Source organism: Lacerta agilis, chromosome 3 (assembly GCF_009819535.1).
Source record: "Lacerta agilis isolate rLacAgi1 chromosome 3, rLacAgi1.pri, whole genome shotgun sequence".
Classification (NCBI taxonomy): Eukaryota; Metazoa; Chordata; class Lepidosauria; order Squamata; family Lacertidae; genus Lacerta; species Lacerta agilis.
In genome coordinates, this window is record NC_046314.1 from 107,520,856 (window position 1) to 107,542,456 (window position 21,601).

Sequence of the window (21,601 nt, forward strand, 5' to 3'; positions counted from 1 at the left end):
CTACCTCAGAGTTGAAACCGACCTCATTCTCCACATTCTGCAGGATCTCCTGTAGATCTGGCTGCTTGGAGGCTGCGGCTTCCACTTCCATAATTCTTCTGACTGTTCTGAAAAGATCTCCTTATGCACCTTCTCAGGAGGAAATTTCACTTCCACTTTGCGCCCTCCTTCTCTGCAAAGACCTTCACACCAGCCTTGAGGGCTGCCTTTTCTATGGGGGCTCCTGTTTTCCTTTCCTTAAGAATAATATCACCTTCTGCTGTTCCTATAGAGGATGCCATCTTCTTTGCTTTGTGAAGTCCTCTGCCTCAACGTCTTTGCAAGAACCTCGCTTTACTTTTTTCCTTGGCAATCTCTACAGCAAACTCTATATCCACCTTCTCTGCAGGTGTTTCCATATCTAGCCTTTCATCTGGCCGATCTGATGAGGCCACTGTTTCTGCCTTCTCTGCAGGAACCTCTGCTTTCACCTTTACATCTGGCTTCCCCGTGATGGCCTCCACACAAACAGACACATTTGATTCTTCCGCCTTTGTGAAAGGCTCCAAGTTCTCCTTTAAGTCTGCTGCCTCTGCTTCTACCTACTCTGGGAGGAACTTTATTTCCACCTCTTTGACACGGCCATCCGTTTCTATTCTCCACACATGGATCTCAGTCTCTGCATTCTGCTTGTAGACCTGCACTTCCACCTTTCTTGTGGGCAAGTCTTCTTCTACCGTCTCAGCACGGAGAGGTTCAAGTTTTTCATTTACCATTGCCTTTGCCTTTGCCTTTGCCTTTGCCTTTCCTTTGCCTTTGCCTTTGCCTTTGCCTTTGCCTTTGGAAATACTGGTTTCTGATTTCAACTACAACATTCTCTGTGCTTTCTGGTAGTAAGCCAAGTGCGGCATGTTCGGCCATACCTAGGTCACTGACTTCAATTGCTGCATTCTGCACTGGAACTGCAGTTATCTTGCTCCGGATAGGTGCCTCAAACACAAAAACTTCGGCACAGGGAGGCTCAGCTTCCTTTTGCTGCTCCATCGGCCGCCCTATTCCCTCGGGTCACAGGTTCCTTTCCTCTCTGGTGCCCTTTGTAGTGCCTCACGGCTATCATCTCAGGGGTCCAAACGGCTCCCAACAGTTCTGCTAGCTGGTTTCGGCGTTTCACATTTGCGCCCATCTGATTCCAGCCACCAACATTCTTTCCATATAGCTTCATCCTCGTTAGTATGAGGAAAGCATACTCAAAGTCTGTATAGATGTTTACAGTTCGTACATTGGCCAACCATAGTACTTGGGTGAGGGCCACTAATTCAGCTGTCTGAGCTGACGTTCCCGGATCCAAAGGACCTGCTTCAACTGTTGCATATCTCGCTAATCTCCTCCAATTCTGAACAAAGCTGCTTTTATCGGAGAATGAAATTTGGGCTTGGAGCTTTGTAAGAAGATCTCGACCCAACAAAGGGATGGGACACTCTGACATATTTAGGAATTGATGGGTCAGCGTTCGCCCCCAATCACGCATTCCATGGGTTGTAGAAAAGGTTTTACTTGACTGGTCCCTGTTGCCCCTGTAACTTTGATTGACTGCTGGCTGATTGCTGTAGTTGCCACTGGAACTACTGAATTCTCCATAAAATTGACCACTTGGTTCCCTATTTACATCTGGGCCATGAGTTCAGGGGAACCCTAAAGTGAACCTGGTCCTCCCTATTGCTGGTTCTCAAAACTTTGCCAGCCCCATGAGTACTGGACCTCCTTGTCCGCTATTCCATCGGTCTGTATGAGAGGAGTAGCGACTTTCACTGGTTCCTCTTCTTCCACTGGTTGGTTCCCCTTGGTTTCAGCCTTCGCCCGTTCTCCTGTTCGGGCCATCCCTTTTCCAATCCAATGGCCTTCTCGGCTGCACAACGCACACTGGTTTCTCCCTAAACCAGTTTCCGCGCTCTCTGCCTCTTCCTTCAGTTGCACGTCCTCTTCCCTTCCTCATTTCCTCTTCTCCTTGTTGCTTCTCCCCTATAGCCAGTGCCAACATATTCAATTTCTTCTTTCTGTACTTTTCTTGTTCCCTTTCCTTTTCCTCATCTCTATTATCATATAAACGCTGAGCAGTTGCTATCGTCCACTCCAATGAATGGCCTTCTAAACCACCCTTCTTCAGTATTTTCTTGCGGATATCTGGGGTTGATTGGGCTATGAAGGTAGTTTTTAATAATATCTCATTATTCCCCTCCTCTGGGTTTAGGGGTGTCCAGATTCGAAATGCCTCCTTCAGTCTTTCCAGGAACATGGCAGGACTTTCATCAGGCTTCTGGATAATTTCAGAAACTTTTGCCATATTGGTGGGCTTTTGCGCAGCCCTAATGAGCCCTTGGATCAAAGTGCTCCTATAAGATTTGAGCTTCTGCCTGGCATCTGCCTCATTGTAATCCCAGTTGGGATCTGTGAGGGGATATTGAAGCAATCTTTCTCCCTCGTCTACTTTGTCGTCTGCCAGAAGGCGACGAGCCTCAGTACGTACTCTCTGCATTTCTTCGCTTGTTTGCAATGTCTGCTGGCAATCTTCCCAAGTAGGGGTAAGTGTTTTCATCAAAGAAGTGATCAACGTGATCACCTTCTCAGGGTCCTTAGAAGTTATTCCTTTCACTCTTTCCATTTCTTCTTTTAGCATCTGATGCTCCTCTTGTTTTAGCGCCCGCTCGTATGTACTCAGGAAGGCTCTTAAATACTCCTCAGATTCTTTAATTTTTATCTGAGCCAGCCTCAAAAGCCCATCAGACACATCTGCAGCAGCCTGCCACCTCTTCATGATCTGCCTAGCCATTTGGTAATTTACTGCAGTGTTCTCTGGGGTTCTGGCATGGATGCCAGGGGTACATGGCAAATCCTCTGGTTGTTGGTTTAACTCATGGGTGGGATACACACTTCTCTTAGGCGTTTGAAGAACTGCCTTGGGGTCTGTTGCCTCTGTCTCTCCTCCTTGTTCCTCTACTGCCCTTGGAGCCTGGCCTCGCGGCGATTGACTCGGTGGGGGTTGGAATGGAGCACTGGGAACATAAGGGGTTGTCTGCTGAACAATGTCTACATCTGTTCTGTCGAGATCACTTGCTACTTGCAACTGTGCTTTCTCTCCAGAGCATGGCATTATCTTCTTTTTGCATTGTTCCTTCGGGTTCTGGTCTATACACCCTTTCCATATATTTACATATGGAATCTGATCCAAACGTGTTTGGATTACTGCTGCCCACAGTGGGTTCACTTTCACAGGATCATAGGATCCTTCAGATGGCCATCCGGTGTCTAGTGTTGGCCAATCCACTTCACAAAGACTTCTCATCTTTTCTTTGTCTAGCTTGATACCATAGGCATTGCCTTTGTTAGCTAACTTCCAGTTGTTCAAAATGCACTGGAGCGGGGTCAGTGGGGTTGAAGAACCTCCCCCCATTTCCCGCGCCTTCAAACGTGCTTGCACACACACACTCGCACCCGGGGTTCGTGGCCTGGGCAGTCTCCTGCACACAGGAATCTCACTACTTGCCAGTCCCGTCTCTGCCAAGGCAGAGATCCACACTCAGTTTTGGGTTTCCTCTACGGTCCCCCACTCATACACTCTTTACAATCACACAGGCGCCTCACACACCACCTTCCCAACCTATCTCTGGTTCCCTTCTGGACGTTTCACCTACGTCCAACCCTTTTTCCTCCTTTGGGAGCAGCGTTGGGTCACGTCTTATACCTGTGCGTGCCCACTAGCCCTCTCCCAGTTTCTAAGACATCCAAGACGTCCTAGTTCCCTTTCCTCTTTTGAGAGCAGCGTTGGGTCACGTCTTATACCTGTGCGTGCCCACTAGCCCTCTCCCAGTTTCTAAGACATCCAAGACGTCCCAATTCCCTTATAGACGTTCAAGACGTCCACCCTTACCCTAGGGAGTGGCTTTCAGTTGTCTTATGGACTGATCGGGTCCACTCGTACAAACCTATACCACCTCCCAGAAGAATGATCAATTCTTCTTTCCCTATCCCCTCTCCCAGGGGGATTCCTTACTTACCCTTCCCGCGGGTTGCCCTTCAGCGCTGCTCCTTCTCCTGTTCCTTGTGTCTGTTCCTTCGCGGCAAGGCAGTGGCCGCAGAAACGGCTTTCAGTTTCCCAGTCAAAGGTAGCCTGGCGTGCACAGAAACTTTCAAGTGTTTACAGCGACCACAAGCCAGACCAGAAAAGGCACAGACCTGCCTTCATGTCAGCATCCAACACTCAAAGAGCCCTGGCCCACCCAGGGACGCCAAATGTAAGACCATAATGGGCTCTTGAGCTCTTGAGCGGTGGATTCAGGAACACGAAGAGGCAAAACACCATGCAGGGTTCAGCAGGATTTATTTTGAGTTACATATGTAAAGCAAAAGGCACAATCCAAAAGTTGGACTGAGCACTGAGAGACTGGCGCGTACTGCTTATAAAGACAATACAGAAACCGAAAATAGAAACCGAAAATTGGCTCAAGGTTCACATGTTCCTTAGGAGTACAACCTCCCAAAGCCTCCCCAACTCGCTCTCCCCAGTCTGGGAATGTGTACCTGGCGAGCTTTGAATATACTTGGCAGGCTTCCCAGAAATATAGCAACATCACCTAGCTTGTGAGCACACAGATCCGCTATTGTATGCATGTGTGTGTGCCTAATCAGCAAGAAAGCATAACTTCAGTTAACCGGCAATAATACTTATTGCATTAGATAGGAAATACAAAAGCATAAATCAATAATACCCATGCAGGGGATGAGTCTACTAACTAGGAAATACCTTACATCTTAATGGACTGAATACAATATTAATACAGGTGGCAGGAGCCAACTCCAGCTGCATTCCTCCTGTCTGCTCAGAAAGCGCATGCATCCCGTCCAAGGCTGAGAGCCCCCCCTTGCTCACACAACTCAGAGCTGCCCCTCTCCCAAAGACCCATAGGAACAATACACAAATATAAATCAATACATACCAATACATGTAATGAATACACAACTCCAACAAGCCTGATGCCTCCAGTATGATCAATCAACAAGACCAGCTCTTAAGCCCATTAAAGGCTAACCACAATTAACGGCACATTCCTTAAAATGGGCTTTCCGTCCCCCTCTCTCGTGATGGTGTTTCTATGGTAACAGCCAAGGTGCTATTTCTGTATTAACAGGCCATTGTTTAATTCCAGACCGTACACCGTTATCAAAACCTTGAAGCTGCTGGCCAGTTTTGGCTGATTTCCCAGAAATAGTTGAAGAAGCAACATTAGGCACATTCCTTTTCCAAGGTCTCTGCCTCTAAGAGACTGTCTCTCTTAATATTCAGCAATACAGAAAAATTATATTTTAAACAGGTTAGAAAAGCAATTAAGGCATTTATAATCAATATGGGATATTTAGCTATTTGAACTGTCCCCTTCAGTGTAGCTGAATGAGGATGGGGGGGGAGAGAGAGAGAGAGAGAGAGAGAGAGAGAGAGAGAGAGAGAGAGAGAAAGTTTCTTGAGTTGTAAATGATGCCCTGAAGCAAAGTGTCGCCAACTCCATCCCGCAGAAACTTCTGAACAAAGTGAACCTGGGTCATGCTGCCAGGTGTGCCGCCTACAGCCCCGACGGCGAAATGGTCGCCATCGGCATGAAGAACGGAGAGTTCATCATTTTGCTCGTGAACAGCCTTAAAGTGTGGGGCAAGAAAAGAGACCGCAAGTCTGCCATCCAGGACATCAGGTATTTTGGCTAGGTTGTGGGGTGACCAAGATGGGCAGAAGTGCAACTGACCAACTTGTGAGCCATTTGGTTTTGCGCTGTGTGGTGCTTGCTAATGGCTTGTTGCGAAATTGATGAATGTACTCCTTTGGAAAGCATTGCCCAGGTGGCATTAGTTCACACTAAGCCTAGGATAGGTAACGTGGGGCCCTCCAGATGTTGTGGACTAAATTCCCATCACTCCAAGCCAAGATGACCAGTGGATAATGGGAGTTGTCGTCCACAACATTTTGCCGGTACCACATTGGCTTCCCCTGTTCTAAACGTACACCAAACTTCAAGAAATTGTAAAGCTAATAAAACGGATATTCCATAGCCATCCCTAGTTCTTGCTAGCCAAAGAACAATAAGTGCAGTTGAGAGCAATGATAGGCCTTGCAGAACCATTGTTGTTGTTGTTGTTGTTGTTCAGTCGTTCAGTCGTGTCCGACTCTTCGTGACCCCATGGACCAGAGCACGCCAGGCACGCCTATCCTTCACTGCCTCCCGCAGTTTGGCCAAACTCATGTTAGTAGCTTCGAGTTGGAACCCCTAACCACACCTCTCGAGTGATATTATTTATAATCACGGGGCCACCACCAAGAAAGTGCTGCTGCTTCCATAGATGTCCTCACTTTGTGACTCAAGGGAATACAGATTGGGGCTCTTGAAGGTGGCTTCAGCAGGTGGGCAGCCTCATAGGGGGGAAGACGATCTCTAAAATAAGTTCTCCCCTGGAACAAATACTGCAGCTGGTGAGCAAAGCGATTTCCAAGGGAAATTTAATTAGGCAGAAACTCCATTCCGCTCTGTAGCCTGTCCTTTGCAGGTCGCATTACCACAAATAAAGTTGCGCTGAAATGCCAGATAATCTGAGGAGCGGGGAAATCTTTGGACAGTGGGGGGGAGGGAAGTCTTCTCTTGCTGTGCTTTTGAGCAGATCTGGAAGCTGTAGGAGGGGTCTTGTCTGAGGAGTTAGGACTACAAAACGGATTGAGTTGGATAAATATCTTCAAGGGTTTTATGTCACACAAGTTTGGGCTTCCTCTCCCCATGCCTGTAAAAGAAATGAAAACTCTCTATTGACTGGAACATGCATCTTATTTAAAAACAGCTTTCCAAACCACCTGAGCACCCCTCAACAAACCACAGATGATCTTCCCAGGAACGAAAAGCATTCTAAAGTATCATTTGCCAAGCATGATATGCAGCTTTTTCCCAAGCGAGGAGCTCTCCTTACACTTCATGACCCAGCACTGTCTTAACAAAGCCCTGCTCCTTCTTGTTTTGCTGTGCAGAATCAGCCCTGATAACCGGTTCCTGGCAGTGGGCTCACAGGAACACACCGTTGACTTCTATGATCTCACCCAAGGCACCACCTTGAACCGCATCGGCTACTGTAAAGATATCCCAAGCTTTGTCATTCAGATGGATTTTTCCGCAGACAGCAGATACATTCAGGTAGGTTTTCGCCTTGTATTTACAGCTCTTCTGCTATAGAAGGCTCCATACTGGTGATAGTGTCCTGGATGAAATGGATTCTTGATGCAAAGTATCGCCTTCTTGCACTTGGGTGGTTTAATTGTAATGAACTCCATGCAACCCATCCTGGGACTACTTGGTGAAGGGCCAGGCTATAAATGTATTTATTCATTAACAATATGAATATACTGCTTGTAAACCGTTATTTAAATGCCTATAAAACAAAAGCAGAGAAGCAGAGGAGAGGGAAAGAAGACATTGAATGAAAATAGGCAGTATTACATTTCATAGATCAAAATGCTGCTGTTATAATGCCTGTGGTACTATTCCCTGCACATAGAAAGCTATTCCCTGCACATAGAAAGCTAGCGTGTCAGGGAGAAGGCAAGCCTGGAATATCCTTCACCCTGACCAGGGCTGTAGCTAGGGGGTGGTGAGGTGGGCCCCTGCCAGGGGCACAGGCAAGGGGGGAGGCACAAAATTGGCTAAAAATATGTCCATAGATATGTCTATAAAAAAATTACTGCCTCATAAGAAAAGGTTTTAAATAGAGGGCAAATTGAATGGGTGGAGGGGGTGGTGGTTGGAGGAGAGGCGGAAAGAAGAGCTAATTTGTCCAAGGCTAGGGGGGCACAATGTGGACCAGGCTTCCTCAAACTTGGCCTACAATTCCCATCATCCCTGACCACTGGTCCTGCTAGCTAGGGATCATGGGAGTTGTAGGCCAAAAATATCTGGAGGGCTGAGTTTGAGGAAGCCTGATGTGGACGGTTCTGCCAGGGATTCAAGATCACCTAGCTATGGCTCTGACCCAGACATACCTGTTGTTAATGTGCAGGAATGCTTTTCCGCAAGGGTTTAATGTGATAGAGTGAATTCCTAACTTTAGTCTGACATGGTTCAGTCCAGGCAAAAGTTTATTGGCTGAGTGAAAACAAAGCCAAAGGGAACAAGCCATTTCAAGGAATTTCATGTGATGCATGTGCTTCAATCACATTTGCCACCTTCACACTTGACACAGAAAAAAACATAGGGCATTAAGTAGCCTGACAGCCAGCACAGCAAATCCTAGCCATTGTTTCCTACTCAGATTCCTACATTGCAGACACTGCATGGACTTCAGAAGGTTTTCTCTGAAGAATGTGTGAAATACATATAGAGAAAGCTGTATAAACAGGTATAAAACGTGTGTGACTCTGTGAATGTGCTTCTCTGGAGCTGAGCTCATTTGTGGCACAAGTCTCAACAGAGACGGAACAGGGTGGCAAGGCATGGTACTCAAGATCTGTAGTGGCCTTTCTGACAGTAAGAAATGTTTGACAGTGGAACAGTCTCCCTCGGAGGGTTGTGGAGTCTCCTTCCTTGGAGGTTTTTTAGCAGAGGCCATCTGTCTTGGATGCTTTAGCTGAGATTCCTGCATTTCAGGGGGTTGGATTAGATGACTCTTGGGGTCCCTTCCAACTCTACAATTCTCTGATTCTATTACCTTCTCCTGCTTACATCTCAGATAAAGCAAAACAGGCACGGAGTCATAATCCGCGAGCCTGCATTTGTTAACACAGAAATGCCACTTAGCATATGCATTTGTCCAGGCTGCAGATTAATTCCTTCATATTTTCTTTTAGAAAACCGTGTTTCATTAAGGAGAGCCACAGACCTATGGCATTGCTAGCTGCCGTGGTAGACGCTAGACATGGGGACCAAGTGTTTTGGCACCATCCATGTGACGATCATGATGTCTTGCCTCCCTCAGGTATCAACTGGTGCCTATAAACGCCAAGTCCACGAGGTGCCATTAGGGAAGCAGGTGACGGACACAGCATTCATCGGGAAGATCACCTGGGCCACCTGGACAAGGTGATGGGGCACAAAAAGAGCTGTGAGCTTCACGGTGGTACAGAAACAAGAGATACAAGGGATGGGTGGCAGGAGAGCAGCATCGTGATCCATAGCTCAGTGGTAGAGCATCTGCTTTGCATGCAGAAGGTCTCAGGTTTCATTCCAGGCATCTCCTTGGAAGTGTCCCTTGCCTGGAACCATGAAGAGCTGCCACAAGTGGACAATAATGAGCTAAGCGGGCCAATGATCTGACTCCAGTATAGCACAGTTTCCTATGTTCCTAATCTCACCCAGTAAGAATTCACCCACTTGTACTGGCTGACAAAATACACCCTGTTCCCCACCCCAGTCAGTTTGCTGGAGACTAATTGGGAGAAGGAAAGGCTGAGGAGTAAATCCTACACAAATCTGGAGTGTCGTCCCTAAGACAGTTGGGGAGCATCTTGTACACCTCCTTCCGGCAACTCCTGCAGGCCAAGCTGGTGCCAAACGTATTGCTCTGCTTTCCGTTGGACCACATTGTGGGAATGTTAAGGACAGTAGGAAAGGATATGTTGAATAAGTATTATCCTTCCTTCACTCACTCTAGTAAGTGATGTAGCAGAGCAGATTCCCCTCAATATAGCTGGAAGCAGATTCGTTTGAATGTCTTAGTTAAGATGATTTCCTGGTGTCCCCTTTGATCCCTCTTAAAAGAATAAAGGCACAAGAGTCTTTCTGGGTAAAGTAACAAAAAGTTTACTCAGATTTCAGTTCACGATTTGATCCCTGAAAGGCAGGCTTTGCTTAATGGTTACACAACAAACTGTGAGTTCATCTCATATGGAGACTGAACTCATGTGCTGCTGGCTGAGAGCCAGCAGACAGCAAAATCACATTAAGATAGCAAAATGGCTGCAGGAGAGCAGCATGGCAGCAAAAGAACATCAAGACAGTAGAAAGACAAAAGTAGACTGAGAAAATGGCTGCATGACTCGGAACTTTTATGGTGTCAGACAGAGCCACGCCCATCTCCCAGGTCACATGCAGGGAGAGGAAGCTCCAGACCAGTGAAACAGGAAGTGAGACTGACTGGATGTCCCCCTGCCTGATCCCACTCTAGGGAAATAAAGAATGTTGCATTTGATTGTACCAATGAATTACATCCCACACACATCAGTGAGGCCAAGACAGGGTCTTGTTGTCTAGGCAGCCCAGGACCTCCATACACTGTCCAGGCTTGCACCCCAGAGAGGTCACTTTGATGTTGCTAACATAGCAAAAATGACATGGGAGGCAGCAGTTATGAGTTTCTGGTCTCTGCAGCCACAGCAGGTGCTGCAATTCTCCAGCAATTTCACTTCACTCCCAGAGGTACACTCCACTGTCTTTTGAGACAGGTGGATGCCAACACATTTGGACTGGCTGCCTCTGTGCTGCCAAAAGCACCTTCTCTGAGAGATCTCAGTATATTTTTTCTTTTAAAAAAAAAAAAACAACATACCTGGCTCCCTAAGGGCTTTACTGTCTTCGGAAACACATGCCCCAAATGCTATACTATCTTTTTTCTTTCATCTTTCACCATTGGAGCAGTATCCTTGGAGATGAAGTCATTGGTATTTGGCCTCGAAATGCGGATAAGGCAGATGTCAACTGTGCTTGCGTAACTCACGCTGGCCTGAACATTGTCTCCGGGGACGACTTTGGACTAGTCAAACTCTTTGACTTCCCCTGCACTGAAAAATTTGTAAGTCGGCTTTCTAGCTTTGTGGTGTCTGTGCACAAAATCAGAAAACGGGGTGAGGTGCTGAATTCACGAAAAAAACGAGAGAGAAAATTTTCTTAAGATTGCCCCCCCCCAAAAAAAACATTTTAATTGCCTGGTGCATTTTAGAGGCCAGGCATCTGGCAAAGGAGGAAGCTGTAGTAGTATATATTTTTGCAGCGACAGGAATTTCTTGTTTCCAAACTGTGCTGCACAGCAATAAAAGATTTGGGACACGCTGAGAACTTTTTCTCCCCAATTTATTCCTGGTTGCATCTACCAGGGATGGTCGGTTTCTCTCAGTTTCTCATTTTTCCCAGTCTTAAGATCATTTCTCCACATCAGCTTGTGATTTATTTATTTTTAAGTCCTTCTAAGAATTCATCAGCATCTTCGTGCAAATTTCTCCTAATACACACATTTTGGGGTGCTAATTTACCCAAATATGCACATTTTTTTTGCAAAGCAATCCCCACAATACGTTTCCTGCATGTTATTTTCATGATTATTTGCATATTTATCCTAACATATGCATTGTCATACACATTACTTAACTGTAGAGCTGCACTGCAAAATCTGGGGAACTGAGAATTTCAAAGAGTGGCTCTTGTTCGGTTCACACATCGTTTCAAACAGTGCAAGTTATATAGGTTCACCTTTAAAGGTAAACCAAGTTGCATTCCGCCCCGCCCCCGCCCCCCCATCCTTGATTCAGGCTTCTGTCTCCCCACTTACAACATATATGTGAAATCATGTATACAGTAGTTGGGAACACCATCTAAAAAGCCTGTAAACCCCTCTGGAAACTTCTGGAAACTCCTGAGATCGCTAGCTGTTTTTTCCGCTCTTTCTGGGGAGTTTTTGTCCCTTTTGTGCCTTTTTGGAGTTTAAATTAATTTAATTATTTCCCGGCGCAGTGCATATATGCAGTCATGCTCAAGTTAAACACGCGTGAGGAGGGAGATGCCCGTATATAGAACCATATTGTGGGTTCTCAGAAGTGTTCAAATGCCCGTGATCAATGTAGTTGGTCTTCATTGCATTCTGACGATTAAAAAAACCGCAGCTGCCAATGTGGGTGGAACGAGACGGTGCTTTTAGTGTGTGTGAGAAACCTTGCCTTTCCCCCAACAGGCCAAACACAAGCGTTACTTCGGCCATTCGGCTCACGTCACCAACATACGCTTCTCTCACGATGACAAGTACGTTATCAGCACAGGAGGGGATGATTGCAGGTAACGTCTTGCATTTGTTTATGCCAAGCTGAGCGTTGGGTTTGGGTGTGAGAAAGCGGAGTCCGGATCCCCACTGGGAGATCCGCACTCAACTTAGCCTGCTTTGCAGGGCTCTTGGGAGGCGGGAAGATATTGCTTTGAGCTCTTGTGATGGAGAGGACAAAAGAATATCAAACGGAAGAAGTCGATGCTAAGTTGGCAGTTGGGCAGTGCAAAAGGATGTAAACTTTGCCTTTCTGCAGTAGGCTGGATTCCTCACAAACCATTCTGTGCCTTCCATCCAGACAAGTGGAACAGTCTCGCTCGGGAGGTTGTGGACCCTCCTTCCTTGGAGGTTTATAAGCAGAGGTTGGGTGGCCATCTGTCTCAGATGCTTTAGTTGAGGTTCCTGCATTTCAGGGGGTAGGACTGGGTGACACACAGAGTCTCTTCCAGCTCTAAGATTCTATGGTTTTGTGATTATTCGAGTGCAAGGACACATTCCAGCCAGGCAAAAGCATTTGGGTGGGGATAGTTCTGAGGGCCAGATAAAAGAAGCCCAGGGGGCCACATTCCAGCCCTGAGCCTGAGGCTCCTCACCTCTACTTCACACAGTACTTAGCTGGATGGGCTCAATGATCTCCCTCAGTGAAAGGCAACCACCTGTTGAGCATTTTATTCCTCTTTTCCATTCCTCCAGAGCAGGGCTGGAGAACCTCAGGCCTGGGAGGTACATGCAGCCCTCAGCCCTTGCTACTCTCCCCAGACCAGGCCCCTTTCACAGCCGTGTCCCTTGACATCCTCTTTGATCCTCCCTGGCCGCACCTTCCTTGGGTTTCGCCACCTGGCTGGGATGTGAATTCTGATCACGCTTCTTGCCTATCGGAATGGAGGCTGCCGAGGGAGAAACTTGCCTACTGTACAAAAATGTGGCCCACGGTCAGGGAGTGGAGCCCTCGGGCTACAGAAAAATAGACCTTTGGGCCTGATCAGTCTGCTTTTGCACCCTTCCCTCCCTCCCTCCCTCCCTTCCCTTCCCTTCCCTTCCTTCTACTGGGTGAGAGGAGAGCGCTTGCACCACTTCTGTTTCCTCTTGCAAGCAAGAAAATAGCATTGAGCAGCAGGAGGGGTGCAGCAGGCCCCTTTTAAAGAGAAGGCCATAAATAAACGGAACAGTTGTTACCGTCGCGAGGAAATGTTGGAAATGCTTAAACTCAGCTACAGTAAACATGTAGGAAGCAAACCAAAGGGCATTGCTCGAGACATTAGGCAGCCCGGATTGAATGTTGCACACGGGCAAAATTGGATTTGTGAACCCAGGTCACTGGTAAGCCAATATCTCTGCCATCCTCCGTTCCTTCATCTACCAAATTGCAACGTACGTGTCTGGGTTCTTACAAGAATGAGAGGTGCAACGATTATCAAAGAGCCTCCACGTTAGAAATAGAAATGTGAAACTAGTAAAAAATAAAACAAAAAATTAACCCTCACTATTCACGTTTGAAGTCTTTTCATGTCCCTGGCTTGCCTTAATGCCCCAAGTAATATGCAACTGTCTTCCCTGTCTCATTGGAAGGAATTTGGGGGGCGGATCTGAGTCACTAAACAGCTGCAAGAGTTTGGCATGGAGCAGATGCCGTTTTGTACAGGCCTTAGCCGGACTGTAATGAACAATTTCTAGGTCTGAGAGGATGCATCTGAAGTCTTATGGCCTGTAGAGATTCACTTTTAATATACAGTCGTACCTTGGATCTCAAACGCCTTGGCTCCCAAACTAATTGGCTCCCGAACGATCGGAACCTGGAAGTGAGCGTTCCGGCTTTCGAACATTCTTTTGGAACCCAAACATCCGGTGCGGGTTCCACATGTTCTGATTGGCTGCAGGAGCTTCCTTCAGCCAATCAGAAGCCGCGCTTTGGTTTCCAAACATTTTGAAAGTCGAACAAACTCCTGGAACGGATTCCGTTCGACTTCCAAGGTACGACTGTATAGTATGTATTGCTGGATGGGGTATATTTCTTGAATTAGAATAACCGTGCAGATAAGGAAGCTGGAGGGCAGAGCCAGGTCTCCAGTTTGTTTTGCAGAAGTCTGGTTTCAACCACACATGCACAAAGATAGTAATCGACATTTCTTCCTTTCTAGCGTATTTGTATGGCGATGCCTTTGATGGTCAGTTTCCTCCAGTGCCGCTCTTGCTACCACCGCCATGTGAGTGCCAAACAGGGATGCCTCCCAAGACCTCAGTAAGCGGCTTTGTTACAAAACGCTGCGTGGATTCTAAATGTGTGAAACTTGACCTACGTTAGATGCCACAACCATCCCTCAATCATTCAACCATTGCGAAAGAAGGGGAAATTACTGTATTTTCCCATGTATAAGACTAGGTTTTTTTCCCTAAAAAATAATGTCCAAAACTTAGGGGTGTCTTTTACATGGATAGATCTCCTCCCATTTTCTTTCATTGGCGTCCCAAAAAATAGGGGGCAAATTATACATGGGGGCGTCTTATAGGCGGAAAAATACGGTAATTGATTTGGTCCTTAAGACTGAAGGATGCGCTAACAGCTATCTGTCAAGGGTGCTTCAGGTGAGATTCCTGCATTGCAGCGGGTTGGACTAGATGATTCTTGGGGGTCCCTCCCAACTCTATGGTTCTAAACCTCTCTTGCTGAAAATCAAGTGTCCTAATCTGCAAAGCCTAGCCCATAGTGCAAACTTAAGCTTCGATAGCCTTTTTGCAACAAAACGAGTTGCGATTTGAAGATTATTTTTAAAAAGTATTCGTGTTTTCATAAACCATTTTGAAACCACCCACTCCAAAACCTTATTGGGCAAGGGACGCCTTCGGAGTAAAGAAAGCTTTGAGCCATGGCTAATTTTATACTGACCAAATTATCATTCCTCCTCCCCTTCCCAAATATTTCTGGTTTTAAAAATAAGTTCATTTGCCAGTTTTCTATGAAGTGCCTTTTGAAAGCTTTGCACAGGATTCCTGCCTGTGACTGCTTTCTACTCTCGGTGCTACAACTTCCACAACTGACGAGGGCTGACAAAGTCATTCCCCCTCCTGCCCTCCCACCCTCGATGTTCAATTCTCTCTTCTTTTGCTTTTTATCTGTCTCAATATTTTAACTTGAGTCTCAACTGGTTCTGGGGGTGCAAGGAAAGTCTCTTATAAATAGCTGCCTGTCAAATTAAATCTGCAACATATCAAACACAGTCTTGGGGATAGGAGTGGAGGGACTTGTGGTCCTCTGGAAGTTGGTCGGCTCCTACTCAGGTTTCCATAAGGAAATGGGGGAGATTATTCTCTTTATGGCTCCCTCCCACTTGCAGAAGAACCTTTTCCTGCTGCGTTTCTAGGTCGGGGCCAATAATGGCAATTCTTTGATAAATAAACCTTCCTCCACCTTTGTTCCAAAGATTTGGCAAACAACTCGGCAGCTACACACACGCTCTCAGGCAGGGGACTAAGAAACTGCAGAATTTTGTTCCTCACCCTGAAAAATCCAATAGCAGTGGTAGAACATGCCTCCCATACTTAGAAGATTACAGGTTGTTTCCTGCACTTTATAATGGAGTTACAGGGAGGAAATGGAAAGATCCTTTTGCCCCAAGGTACTGGGTTCGGGTGCTATGGTTAAGTCTGCAATAGTTAGCTGGCCAAGGGCTCCTCCTACCCTCTTCGCCAAGTCAGGCAGGGGCCACCAGCAGCTGCTGAAAGAAGAGGCCACTGCATCCTCCTTTGCTAGCAATACTCTGCAAACAGATAGCCTCCCTGCATAGGGACGAGCAGGTTTGACATACAAATATCTTTGTTCCAACAAGCTCTGCTTGAGGAAAGCCACAGGGGTAAGCAGCTCACTCCCAGGTTTTAAGAGAGAGCCAATATAAAACTGGAGAATTCTCCAGAGGGGTGGGAGAGGGGATCAACGTCTAATGTGCAAAGTGCTACCATTTGTCAAGAGTCGATCAATAGAATATATTAATGCCTTACATGCCTCTATGATTTCCGACACACAGGTCCCTATGCAGTCTTATTCCCATACTCTTCTCTGTTAAGGAAGCCTTTCTGTATTAGGCAGTGTAATCATATCGAGCTGTTGATGTCAGATGGTCACCTTGTTTGCCTATATGTTGTAATGCTGGCCTTTTCATATTGATTGTATCCTAATTCTTTTTTTAAAAAAACAACAAATAAACAAAATGTGACAGAATGAATTGCTATGTAGTGAAATTGTGCAAAAATATGTAAGAGCAATAGAGTGTGTGTGTGTGTGTGTGTGTGTGTGTGTGTGTGTGTGTGTGTGCCAGGAAGAGATTTGTTTCTATGGTTTGATCAGACCTGATGCTGTATTATAATGTAAATTAAAATAGTACTTGCATGAGTTTATTTTTCAAGCTATCCAGTAAAAAATTATGATTTGAAAACAGCTGTGTGTCAAGATTTTTCATTCGAGGTTTGCAGCACACCCAAAACAAGAGACTGATTGTAGACAGCAAAGATCTCATTTGTCAAAAGTTCCCAGAACATATAAATAAAAGCTAGTGACTCATTCACATACTTTTTCTGGAAAAAAAAATATATATATTTTTAAAGAAAGTAGAAGTGGCACACACTAGCTGCCTTTTTATTTTGTCACATGATCTTGAACAGGGGCCAGCAACCTGCGGCCCATAGGCCACAAGCGGCCCACGGGGGTAGTTTAAACAGCCCATGAGCTGTCCCCAAACCGAGCCGCCCACTCGGTGAGTCCCCGTGCGCTGCACTAAACTGGCGCAGCATGGAGCGGGGATCGCTTCCACAGTGCCAAAAATTGTGTATGTGCAGATGCTGGAAATCACGTCTGTGCAGACGCGAACCAGCCCACGGAGTGATCTCCGCAGGAGTGAACCAGCCCAGGTGAGGTAAACCTTGCCGACCCCTGATCTTGAACACTAAATCAGATGTAGCCAAAATGTTGTCTGCGAGATGCTGTTGCCTTTCAACTCCCATCAGCCCCAGCCGCCATGGACGATGGGGTCAGGGATGCTGGGAGCTGTCATCTGTAAGACTGAAGTGGACTTACTGCAGTATTTCTTCACTAGTTACTTGGATCCTTAAGTGGCAAAGTACATGTGCCAATCAACCACCATGCGTCAACTCAACATACTTTTCGGTGGAGAGGATTCACACATTCAAGCTGAAAACACGTGCACCTGTAATCTGCCAGTGCCTTCACTCACAAATGCACAGTGCTTAATTTGCTAGACAATACACAACCATTTAAGTCTATACGCTTTATTGATACTCAAATTGTTTTGTTTTTACATTTCACAATGCATTCCACAGACTTAGTTTAATACAGCTTGAACCGCAAGTGTATACATTTTTTTTCCATTTGCAATTTCTTGCATTAACAAGGTTTGAAATTTCCAAAAGACATTTGCAGCATCGGGGCGCAACCCACTGACCCATGCACAGGCGCCAAGGATTCCGAGCACATTGGAGAACAAGCATGCTGGGTACTCCTTGCCAGTGCCTTGCAAGGATCTTAGGAATCACACCTTCAGAAATTCCTTCCACAGATCCAGAGTTTTGAGAGACTGTAAACTTATTTACTCAAAATAGACTATAGGAGGTTTGTGCAGCAAAAGTTATGGCAGAAAACGGTGTAATGTGCATGACAGTTGGGCATTTTCTTTCTTTTAATAGATGCTAGTGTTTTCTGAAGATTTAAGATAAATGGAGCTAAAAAAAACAAACCCCAAAACAAAACCCAGTTCCGTTCTCCAATATTTCAAGCACTGTGGAGGAGCTGCACATCCTAAGCTGCTGTGAAACACTATATATATATATATTTATATATATAACTTTTATATTGGCAATTGATAAAACAGTAAAATTAAAAAGCACAATACGGCTACACTCGATACCAAACGGGCAAGGCTTTTTAAGCTTGCTTTAATGGCATATTCTTCTACACATCTCTCTTCTTTTTTTTAAGAAAATCTGCAATCAACCTACACAGACCAGAGACAGTGCTAAACTGAAATGCTCTCCCTGCACTTCACCGGCACTGCGCTGTCTCGAAACGCAAGACTACCTTGGCTGAAGCATAAAATGTACAGCTCTCCAATCTGTTATGTTAACCAGTGCTGCACACGGGAGACGCAAAAGAGGATTAGGTTTTAAATCCATACATAGCAGCTTACAATACTTATGATGAACACACATGGCAGTCAAGAGCAGGTTATTTCCCCCTGCCTCAAAACACTGCGTTGCTAGAAAATAAAAGATCTGTGAAATTGCACTGCAATGTCAAGGTTTTGCTATTCCCTGACCCTCCCCATGTAATCCAAATGAATATGCCTCCCCTTCCCCACTTAAAAGATGAACTCCTATTTTAATAAAAGTTGCTTTAGGTTTTTCATTCGGCTTTGCGCTTCAACCCAGGGATTTTAGCTTGGATCCTGCAAAGAAACAAAAAACAAGCCGTTTTAAATGCTATGCCTCCTGCCTTCCCCAATACCCCGTAATCCCCCAGAGTCGTTGAAGCTCATTTGACATAAGCATAAAACCAAGCCTTTAAGTGGCATTGGTCCAGCCGTGTGGAATGCTCTCCCAACAGAAATTCAACATGCATCTCCTGTTTTAACTTTTAAACGATGGCTGAGAATTATCCTGCCAGTTAAAAAAAGCACTTTTCTGCAATTGTTAGCTGATGATCTCCGATTTTAAATCTGCACTTTTTTATTGTACAGTAGCTGCTGTAAACCACTTTGATTTTTAAATTTTATTTATGGAATTGCGGTGCACAAGTATTTATATATATATATATATATATATATATATATATATATATATATATATATATATATATATATAAAAACAAACAAATCAACCTAAGTAGTCCAGTGTAAAAAGTGCAAGCAGTGTGAATTTCTAGTGAATTTCAGTTTTGACCTGAAAATACTTTTCTTTGCAACCTCAAATAGTGATAAGCCATCCATAGATGGGTAGTTTTGAAAGTTTCAAGAAGCACAAGTTTAATATGCTCATTCAGCTCACATTCATCTCTCTGCTGTGTGATATTAATATATTTATCAGTTGCTTCCCCCAAAAAAAGTGACTTAAAAAAAACAAAGAATAAAAAGAAGAATAAAAACAAGCTGAAATACAGTAATAAGTCTGAAAGTGCAAATCTAACCGAAACCCCACCACATTTTTAAAAAAATAAGCTCTAAAGTCTTGAGTAAATAAAAACACTTTTACCTAAAAACAGACAATGAAGGCACCAGGTGTGCCCTCCCTAGGGAGAGCATTCCAGATCACAGGGCCTTGAAAGAGGTGCACACACAGAGAGAGACAGACACACAAACACACGTAATCTCTCACTAAAAATAATATTGCAAACTTATCAGCTACTTTAAAATTATCTTCAAAATTCTATATGCTCACTTTGCCACTGCATCTTTGACATTCTTGTTCACGATTCCCACGTAATGGTCAATTTGAACCTGGCAAGGAAAGACACAAGGATGAATTACCATTTCAACAACACAGGAAACCTCCATGTATTAATACACTTACTTTCTGCACACCATCCCCCCCCCAGCGCTATTAAAAAGAATAAATCATAACCAGGGACAGAGGCTTCCCGCCACCCCAACAAAAAAGGAACATTGATCCCTACTTCACTAAGCCTTGAGAGTGGATCATGTCTTCTGTGTGTGTATCTATTTCAGAACTGTGCAAGGCTTTTTATTTACTATAGTATTAGTGATGTGTTGTTGTTTTTTTAAAAAAATATTTTTTATTAAAGATTTTCTTGATTTACAAAGGTATGTGTAATGTCGTATTTTTTCCATGTAACATTTTTACAAATCAGTTTCATTTGTTGAGACATTAGGAAGAAAAGGGGGAAAGAGCTGGGTGGGATGGGGTGACGATGTTTCTATTTTCCTTAATATATGTAGGGTTTGTTGTCAGCGTTGTTTGTGTAGGTTCTCTGTTGTTCGCTTGTGCTTCTTTGGCGGTGAGAGAGGTCGGGATTGGCGTAGGGTGTGATTGTTCATGTGTGGTTGGCTGTGGTGATCTTTAGTTTCCCGTGTGAGTGGGATGGGTGAGTGTTTTTGATCAGGTTACCCATGATGATTTGTATGCTATCGGTAGATTTTTGCCATTGTCTTGTTGGGCTGTGTGTGTGATGAAGGGGAGCCAAACCGGGGTGAAGGCGTCTTCTTCTGTTTGTCCCCGTGTCAGTTTCAGCTTACTGGTTAGTTTTTTCTAGTAGGGCTGTTTCCCATACTACTTGGTACCATTGGTCCATGCTTACTCCTGACAGGTCTCTTCAGTGTCTGGTTATGATGTTTCTGGCTGCTGAGAGTAGGTGGGTTATGAGTTCTTTGTGGTGTAAGTGGGCATTGTTGTCTTGGAAGATGTTTAGCAAGACCAATTCTGGGGTGATTTCTAGCACTTTCTTGGTTATCTTACCTATTTCTCATATGGTTGTTGTCCAGAATCATTGGATTTTGGGGCACTTCCACCACATGTGGAGGTATAGTATTAGTGATGTTTTAAAGATTTGCAAAATCTTCAGTTCCTTCCCCCCCACCAAAAAAAAAAAATCGTTTTTATTGATTTTCCCGATTTTACCAAATCAGCCACAGATTAAGGCAAATTTAATACAATTTTCAGTGTCTTGTAGAGGGTGTCTGTAAGTTTATGCCTGTTAAGCTTCCTTGCAGGCCCACTGAGCAAAATATAAATTTGAAGCCACTGCTGAATGGGGCTCAACAATTTTTGTGTCTGGATTAAATGTGGCAACCCTACTGCTGAAGATGGTCTAGGAGGATCCATATATGGGGGCGGAGGGGACCCACTATCTGTTTACGTGAAATGGGGCTAGCCTGTTCTCTGAAAGTCTTGCCCCCCCCTCCAATCTAGCTATGTGCCTTGCAGTGTCTCTAAAGCAGGTCATTTGGAGTTGATCAGCTCCAAAGTAGTTTCCCAACCAGGAAAGCCTGCCAAGTCAGCTTAAGAGGGACACCCTCCAGAGACTTACATAACCCCAGCTGAGCACTAGGAACAGCAGCAGCTAAGTAGATCAACAGGAGAAGAGGTGGGATTGTGTTCTGCAGAGCTCTCTCAAATATTTTTTGTACACAACTTAACTCTTAATCGTCCCAATGAACCACCACATTTTTTGGCAGAACTGTCAGAGAATATGCACCACACCATACACTCACCTGGTGCTTTTCATAAATAATAGGAATACTGAAGAGCGAAATCAGAGCTGGAATATGGGGGGGAGAGAAACACAAGAAACATCCATAAGTGTATGCAAATGCAGGGATGCGGAAAAAGATCAAGTAAGGTGTGCGAATCCTGGGTAAAACAAAAATACGAGGCTGCTGCAAATAGCCCTTGCAACAGGCAGCAGTCTCTGCATTCTGTGAATATGGGATGCAGTGCCGCCGAAACAATGGCTGGACATGTGATGCTGAGCTGGACAAGCAGAGCAAGGTCCCCAAATGCATCATCCAGACACCTATGCACTCACCTGAGCTACTTAAGATAGCTCAGTCGGTAGAGCACGAGA

The 21,601-nt window shown here is 45.1% G+C and overlaps 2 protein-coding genes across 8 annotated transcripts in view; one reads left to right on the forward strand and one right to left on the reverse strand.

The window, feature by feature from the left end:
* EML6 (EMAP like 6) overlaps positions 1-14,358 on the forward strand; it is a 151,683-nt gene extending 137,325 nt beyond the window's left edge. For both annotated transcript variants that reach the window (XM_033145091.1, XM_033145092.1), the window contains 6 exons: positions 5,545-5,717; positions 7,034-7,196; positions 8,971-9,074; positions 10,629-10,782; positions 11,935-12,035; positions 14,160-14,358. In XM_033145091.1, coding sequence (XP_033000982.1) covers positions 5,545-5,717; positions 7,034-7,196; positions 8,971-9,074; positions 10,629-10,782; positions 11,935-12,035; positions 14,160-14,184 — 720 coding nt within the window. In that variant the 3' untranslated portion in view covers positions 14,185-14,358. The remainder of the gene's footprint in view (positions 1-5,544; positions 5,718-7,033; positions 7,197-8,970; positions 9,075-10,628; positions 10,783-11,934; positions 12,036-14,159) is intronic.
* A 2,924-nt stretch (positions 14,359-17,282) lies between these two features.
* RTN4 (reticulon 4) overlaps positions 17,283-21,601 on the reverse strand; it is a 58,577-nt gene continuing 54,258 nt past the window's right edge. For all 6 annotated transcript variants that reach the window (XM_033145094.1, XM_033145095.1, XM_033145096.1 and 3 more), the window contains 3 exons: positions 21,249-21,295; positions 19,459-19,517; positions 17,283-18,470 (listed from right to left, as the gene is read on the reverse strand). In XM_033145094.1, the coding sequence (XP_033000985.1) occupies positions 18,428-18,470; positions 19,459-19,517; positions 21,249-21,295 (149 nt within the window). In that variant the 3' untranslated portion in view covers positions 17,283-18,427. The remainder of the gene's footprint in view (positions 18,471-19,458; positions 19,518-21,248; positions 21,296-21,601) is intronic.